This window comes from Rhagoletis zephyria, unplaced genomic scaffold, assembly GCF_001687245.7.
Source record: "Rhagoletis zephyria isolate East Lansing unplaced genomic scaffold, Rhagoletis_zephyria_1.1 Rzeph_scaffold_18838, whole genome shotgun sequence".
Classification (NCBI taxonomy): Eukaryota; Metazoa; Arthropoda; class Insecta; order Diptera; family Tephritidae; genus Rhagoletis; species Rhagoletis zephyria.
The window spans coordinates 1-8,553 of record NW_016175899.1 but is presented as its reverse complement, the minus strand read 5'-3'; the positions used below and the strand labels follow the sequence as shown (position 1 = coordinate 8,553).

Here is an 8,553-nt window from a genome sequence, read left to right as displayed (position 1 = left end):
AATATTTACAATGTACATTTGTATGTATGTATGTAACTGTCTATGTATATGTATATTAGGCATATGCCTTTTTTAAATTAATTATACCTGCGTACGTAAGAGGAGAGGATGAGGAATGATAATAAAAATTAAATTTTTGTCACAAAATTTTCCCACAGGCAACTTCGAGAACAAAAATTTGTACTGGAAAATTCTATGTCAATCGTATTATGACTGCAATCAAAAATTGTTTTCTAAAGCTTTTTTTCGTTTATACATATGCCTCTTCACATGTCACATAAAAAATCATATATGTACAATTAGGGTGGGTCAATTGTTCTTTACTAAATCGTATGGTATCGTCTGATTCTGCACATTAATTCTAAGCGAAAGTATAGAAGAACCATGGGTCAGAAATGAGTTTCGAGCCTGCGCATTTTTAAATGAAAAAGTTACCTTTTCACGATATTGTTATTATTTTTGGAATTTTTTGTTGCAAAACGCGCTCAATTTCACCAATTAAAGAAAATCGCCCTTTGAATTGAAGAAAATGCCCAACACAGTCTGAGAAAAATTGGCAAAATCAACGGTAAGTCCTAGCTAACTGCACTTTATTCTAATAAAGATGATTGGACTACAAAACTGTATACTCAAAATCTTTCTAAGACATCAAACTGAAATGCTTAAAATTTTTACCAAAATTTATTGAATTTTTTTTGAATACTTCACAAAATTTTAATCTTTGATTTCTAGAATTTTTTGTTAAAGAGTAAACTAAATCTTTACGAAAAAATAACTAAAATCAAATACCAAAAAAAAAAATTGTTAAAACTGTTCAATATGTGGTTCGTTTATAATTCAACATTTCATTAATCAGTTGAAAAATAAATAAAAAGATAAATAGAAGCTATAATTTTTGCCAATGGAAACTTTTACTTCATACATAATTACTGTACACAATTTTAAATATTTTTTAATATTTCTATAAAGATTATATAATTTTTGTAAATTTTATTGAAAACGAAAGCATTTAATTTTACAACACAAGAACATCTTTCTTGAAAATTAAGTGTGGCTAAAATTCATCTTTGAGGGCACATAGTTAAAATATAGTCACATTCATTCAAATGATAGTTGCATAGAACTAAGAAATCGTTTGGTATTTTTTTAATGAATTTTATGCATTAATTATCCTTCTATGTTAATATTTAAATAGCTTTTGCTGTTGCGCGACATAGTTAGAATTCAGCATTGATCACATTATTTAGTAAAATGTCCAACCATTCAATATAGAATGGCCCTTTATAGTTCTGAGGGTGTATTTGGCCTCTAACTATGTGTTCGGACGTTACTTAAAACGGAAGCGATATTGAAATGGTCATCAAAGTCAACAGATTTCTGCAAATTTTCATTTATGTACAACACAATCTACAATAATACTTTGAAGAGAAATTAACAAATGTAACACATTTTTTTCGTTTTTCGGTTTCTATTTCTCAGATTTGCCCATATTCGAATATCCGGATTATCCGAATACTCAAAAAAATCTAGATAGAACTCCCAGCCCTAGTATGTACGATTCATAAATTAATCATTGTGTTTTATATCTATTATGGTAAAACTAGGTATAGTATGCGAATGCCAAACTTTAGAGCACTACGGCCGAAGGATTTAAATAATGGGCAATTTAAAAACTATAACTCCTTACTAGGGAATCGTGCCAGATGGCCAAGAAAAAGTCCTACTGCGTTAGTCATCCCCAATGTGTATTCACTGAACTTTTTCAGATTCATTACAGTCCACAAAAGTCGAAAAACAAATGCCAAAACCGCAAAAAGTGATCGCATCGAAAGATACTCAGGCCAATACGGAATACCAAATGTACTGAGTCACGTGACCATTACAAAAGAAAGCAACTGGTTTATGGAAATGTGTGGCATGGCATGGATATGTACATCCATATGTATGTATGCAAGTTTATGCAGCGTGAAGAACGCAAATATCATGAGCGTATGTATGCCTCAAGGCAATGACTTGGTTGGGCACCTTAACCAAGTAATGACACACACTCGCCAAGAACGCGACAGCAGAGGATTGAAAGTTAATTGTTAAAGTTGCAATAATTATTTCATTAAATTCAAATTTAACTCAAAGAAAATGTTAAACAAAAGGGTGAATGTTGATTGAATTAATATTTTTTCTTTGATTAATTTACAGATCGCCAGTTAATTGAGGGCTGAAGAAAAAAATAACGGCTTTACGATAGCCAACTATCAATCAACCGCCCACACTAATTAATTTGACATATAAGTCTGAACAGAATTGAAGTCCAAGCAATCAAGAGCAACAGCTGCCACGGAAACGGCACAGCACATCAGGCTTTACTCTCAAAAATAGTAGGAGGCAACAACTAAACGTACAACACACATACCCACACATACCCACACAAAATGCAGTGCGGCCTAGAGCAAATGAACGACTGCGAACGCTCGCCGAACCGGACCAATCTCCGCGTCAACTTCAACGAGAAGGGTGCTGAGGTGAAGGAGCGACGCGAAAAGTTCCTCACCGCCAAATATGGTTCACATCAGATGAGCCTGATACGTAAACGCTTAGCGGTTGAGATGTGGCTGTATGATGAACTGCAGAAACTCTTTGATCCACCGGTAAGTTGAAAGAACGAGATTTGAGAGAAAGAGCGAGTTTGCATTTGGAGATGTGTAGCTCTGATTATGTTGCTGCTAACAACAATTATTATGGTAAATTTTCATGTTTTTTTTTTGTTTTTGTTTTTATATTCTTGCAGAGTGAGGCTATCGATGTGGATATAGATGAAATATTAGATATGGACACCGACGACATAAGGAGATCCCATTTGATTGTAAGTTAAACAATTTTTGCTAAAGGGGTTTGCAATTTTCTACGCATAATTTTCACCACAAGTGGCTATACTATATAATTATAGATGTACATATTATGTACTTGTACATAGAAGTGCCTCAGTTTTTTTTTTTTTTTGCAAAATTCGATATGCAGATCGTATGTATGTAGGCATGCAGTTTTATTGTAGCTGTAACATGTATGACGACAGCTCCGGCATACTTCAAGTTGAACCTTTGGCTAAGGACTTTTACTTCTGCGATAACAGAGTTTTAAGCTTTTGAATATCCTATTGAAGGATACAAACTTTAAAAGGACATTTTCGAAGCAGCAGTATGCTAGGCACCAATGATCGACATATCCTAACAGGGCAATTCGGACAACTGTCTGACAACTCACCACAATCTGCTAACGACAAGGTCTTAGCATTATTCTGCTTGTCTTTTAGCAATAAGTTTTCAGAAATATCAAGGAAATAAATGATATTAAAATAAATAATAAGTAAAAAATTTTATGGAAACAGAAAATTAAATTAATGAAAAGAAAAACTAAATAAAATTAGTTTCTAAAATTATATGAAATTTAGAAAAAGTATATCACTTTTTAAAACAATAAAATTTTAAATTAAAAAAAAATCGATTAAAAAAAGGAAAACAAGAATTCAGCTGAAAAAAATACATAAAATAAGTTTCTAAAAATCAAATGAAATTAAAAAATACATATAATAAAATGTAAACATTAAAAGAATAGTAATTTAAAAAAATAAAAAAAGGGAATTACGAAAAAAGAAATAAATCGCGCTGTCCGAGCATTCGAACCTCGGATCTCTCGAATGGCATGCCAGTGCTTTGCTCACTCGGCTATTGCCACTGTTGGAGCAGCGCAAGCAGAATGTTATACATACATACATCTGCATTTGGAAGATGCTCAAGTGCTTTTTGTATCAAAATATCTATTCACCATAGAAGTTGGCAGGAGAGCTTTTTTGTGTAAGTCTTTCGTGCCAGAATAAACTAAATCTTTCAAACCATCTTGCCTACGGTCTTTCAGTTGTCTTACAAACAATTTTCAACTATCTTAGCCAGAATTGGCCTGCAGGCCCGTCGAGAAGATGGTGTTTTCTCCCGAACCCGGTTTTTTTAAAGGGGCCCGGATTTCTCTGAAAATTAAGTTGGAAAATAAAAGTTATAATAGTTTTTATAATAATAATAATAATAATAGATTGGCGCTTACACATATGTTAGTGTTTGGCCGAGCTTCTCCTCCGACTTGTGGCGTGCGCCTTGATGTTGTCAAACAAAGCGGAGGGACCTACCGTTTTACGCCGACTCCGAACGGCGATTGTATTTTCATGAGAACCTGTTTTTCATGGCAGAAATATACTCGGAGGTTTGCCATTGCCTGCCGAGGGACGACCGCTGTTAAGAAAAAACCTTTTTCTATATTTTTTGCGATGTTGCTTTGACCAGGGTTTGAACCCAGGTGCTGATGAGGGAAAGCGCGCACTGCTTACCACTACACCACAGCGGTTATAGTTGATAAATTTTATTATTTAATATTCATATAAAAAGTTAAATTTTTAAATTTCAGAACGCAGACTAAAACACGAAAAACTATTTTACGCATTCAATTGATCTGTACCGAAAAAACAATTCTCTCTTTAGACGAAGTTTTTTAACGAAAAAATCATACTCCACATACTACGCAAATAGCACGGAACAAGTATGGAGTAGAAATCGTTAGAGATTCGTTAAAAAATTGAAAATTAATCTGTAGTGGGGCGGGCACTTTTTTACTTACCCCCCGAGGCCCTGTTGTCTATTATATGAATGTTGATGAATTTAATTTTCCTTTAATTATAACATTTCATTTTCTTACAGAGAAAAATATATATTTTTTACTATACTGATGGTTTTAGCGACCTTTCTACTTATAATTTAGTGTTTTGCCGGCTCGAGGTCAATTTTAAAAAATTCCAAAAAACTTGTGTTTTCATAAAAGAATTTTTTAAAATTGACCTCGAGCCGGCAAAACACTAAATTATATTTTTTACTTTAATTTAATTTTTAGAATCTTCTTTTATTTATTTTTTTATGACATTTTTGCTTTGAAAAGAAAAAGATTTTTTTTTTTAATTTCATAAGGTTTTTAGAAACGTGTTTTATTTTTTAATTAAATATTTTTTATTTGTTGCCATTTAACCAACAAGAGTTGGTTTTAGATTTTATTGTTTTGAAAAGAAAAATATATTTTCTTTTATTTCATTTAGTTTTGGGGATCTTATTATATTTTTTTATTTAATCTTATTTTTGTCTTTTTCAAATTTTATTTTTTAGAATTAGTTCTAAAAATTATAATTTTTTTATTTAATTTAATTTTTAAGTGTTATTTTCTTTTTTTATTTAATTCTTTTCTTTTTCTAATTTAATTTATCTTTTATCTTTCGAAAAACTGTGATGAGTTGAAAGACATTTGCCAGAATTGCCCTGTAAAGCTGCTTATTAATGTATAAAAATCATATCATATCATATGCATATTAAAATTCCTTTGTAATGATTACGGCTCGGAATCTCATGCACTCAAAATTCAAAACTATGCGCCATAAACAAGTAAAATATGCAATTAAAAATATATTTTTTCACTTATTTAATTGGGTTTTAGTTTATTGTATTCACTTAGTTTACTCATTTATGGTTAATTTTTTGTAGTTCTTTAACCACTTTCAATATTTTTAAAAACACTATTGTATTGCCATGAATTTGTTCATTGCAAAATTTACGATATTATGACAATACGACTCATTACACACAATGCGAGTCCCTTAATTTTTAAATATTCTTTTCTCTTTTAGCGGCTCCTTTCGGTCTGCAAACGCCCACAGTCGGACATATCGGTAAGCTGTTTATTGTAAACAAATATTTGAAGCTTTAATATTGTATTGACGTTTGTTTTATTCTTTTCCAGAAATTCATAAGTGATTTACTTGATCGTGCAAAGACGCTGTAAATTAGCTGCGCTGGCGCGTTTGTTACTTTAGTTTTTTATGTGTAATTCCACGCAAAAAACGAATATATAAATTATAAATTTAGTTAAAACAAAAAAAAAACTAAAACATAATTCAGTTGATATTAGCGTTTAGCTCTCTACAAGTATATAATATTTTTTAAATTTATTGATCTTATTTGATTTTATTTTCTTTATCAGAAAATCAATTTAGTTAATTTACTTTAATTGTATTTAACCTTATTTATTACTAAGCACAAATGATAATTTAAATTAAAAAAACTTTTGTATCAAGTTGCATAATATAAATAACACATTAGATTTTAATCGGTTACATAGTAAACACGAAACAAAGTGAAAATAAAAACAAAAGTGTAGTATAACCAAAAAATATTCATACAAGCTAAGTCTAATACTAGATTACAGAAATTATAGTCGCATTAAAATTAAGGCAAAGTAAAAGCAAGACAACACAGAACAAGAAGAAATCTCAAACCAAAAGAAATTCGCGAAAAATAAAATAAAAATAAAGAATCAAATAAATAACTTTAATTTGTATGTGAGGCAAAGCTGACGTTGCCAGAAGATTATTGTATATGACTGTATTTATACAGTATGGTGGTAGAAATAGGCTCTGAAGTAAAACAAAAACAAAAAAAATCTTAATTGTGTTCATCAAAAAAGTCATCTCACAAACTTCATACATATTTATATATTTAATGCTTAAAATACACTTGTATGTACGCAATTTATTTGCAAGATTAAAATAACAGACTAGATTACAAGCACTCAGCTTTGAGAAATAAGAAATTTACTTACATTTTTGGTTACTTTTTTAAGCGTGAAATTTTTTAAGTCAAACCCTAACACTTTAATGACAAAGAAAGAGGCCCAGTAAAAATAGCGTTATTTTCCCGATGAGCATACTACCAATTTACCAAAAGTGTGCTTTTAATAAAAAAAAAAAAATAATAATAAATCAGTTTTTGAACCACAGCACAAATCTTTGGAGACAAATTGTCCAGCTTTGATGAAATCATTTCGTAGAATTATCAGACAATTACTTTGGAAAACGCTTTTTTATGTTATTGCTAAGCAAGTTTGTGTAATCTATTATAATGTAGTATATTGATTTGAATTACAAAATAATTAGTCATTGTAAATCATTTGAATGTCTGTATGGGTGAACGCGATTTTGTAAATTAGAGTTGATCACCGAATTAAAAGAGAAAGCTCAGGTTCACTGCCAAATGAAGTATTTATGTGTGTATAACACGATGCATGTATGTATGTATATGTATGTATAAAGGGTATACAAGTACATATAAAAACGATTATGTACGCGTGTGAAGTAAATAACTTTAACTTTAAATTGAAGCCAAAACTTATACTTGCTACGAGTACAGNTGTTTTTTTTTTTTTTTTTAATACAAACATAGGTTCGAGGTCTGAAATAATTTATGGTGCTACCAAGCATCTAAAGCGCTATTCAGAGTTTTGTGAAATTAATTTCTTTTTTTGTTCTAAGTTTCCTTTCGACATTTTACCAAATTTTTATAGACTCGAATTAGATGCTTTATTTATGCATTTAAATTTAAGATGCTAATGCTAACGTTCTTTTCGATGGAGCTGATACGAACTTACATATTTCCGCAAGAACTGACATTTGATGGCGGGCGGAACGATGCATTTCCGGAGTGTTGCCATATGTGAGTTTTCCGGAGAGGATGTTTAAAATTAAAACAGAGGTTTGAAATTAGATTGCGCCGTGCTGGTGGCGATGACGTTGCTCAAGTAAAAAAAAACAAAGCCGATTTCGATTAAAATGTAACATTTTTACTATTTTACTCAAAAACTGTACAATGTTTGCGTACATATCATTTTATTTGCTTGAAACTAATAATAAATTTTCAGTTTATTTTTTATAAAAGTAAATATACATATAGGTATAAAAATAAAAAAAACAACTTCAAGTTGATATCGGTTGGTGATACGGGAAAAAACAGAAATATTATCATTTCGAAATTTGCTATTAATATTGAGAATGGAACTAAAATCCAAAGACAAAAATTTGCAACACCACCGTTACAACGCAAAATAAATAATTACATTACATATTTATGAAATAAATTTTTACTAAAGATGTTGGAACTTTACTAATTAAGAGATCCAATTAAAAATTTTTGATTCTTGGGAAAACGCAATCAATCAAACTTCGTCACACAAAATGAAAATTTTTGAATTATATACATATTGTACGTTTTAAAGATTAAGTTTAAAGCAGTCATGAAATAAAATAAAACTACAAATTATTGATTAGATTAAAATGGTACCATTTTATGGAACCCTGTACCAAAGTACCATCGATGAAAAAATATACCCCTTCTTGTACCAAAGTACCAAGTCTGGCAACCGTGTTTCTGAGGTGGCGTTTAATTTTACTTGAGTAGCGGTACCACTGACGGCGCCGCCTTTGTTCTCTACATCGTGGGTTTGAAATGAGTGCTATAAAGGGTGTTTCTAAAAGCATTGTTTCGTAGTTTGAAAGATAAAATATTTGCTTAATAAATGAAGAAAAAAAATGTCTCATCAACGATTTTCTTTAATGTATGTATGTATGCAGTTTGCTAAATTTTTTTTTAAAAAATATTTTCGAGTATTCTAACTTTCCATTTTTGAGATCAATAACTC

General features: G+C 30.5%; 1 protein-coding gene across 1 annotated transcript; it reads left to right on the top strand.

Annotated features, from left to right (window-relative positions):
* Positions 1-2,196: 2,196 nt before the first annotated feature.
* On the top strand, positions 2,197-7,386 carry LOC108380296 (protein phosphatase 1 regulatory subunit 14B-like). Its single transcript, XM_017636669.1, has 4 exons — positions 2,197-2,645; positions 2,786-2,860; positions 5,711-5,752; positions 5,824-7,386. Exons 1-4 carry the CDS (start codon positions 2,430-2,432, stop codon positions 5,863-5,865), a joined length of 375 nt encoding a protein of 124 aa, XP_017492158.1. The 5' UTR covers positions 2,197-2,429; the 3' UTR covers positions 5,866-7,386.
* The last annotated feature ends 1,167 nt before the right edge of the window (positions 7,387-8,553 follow it).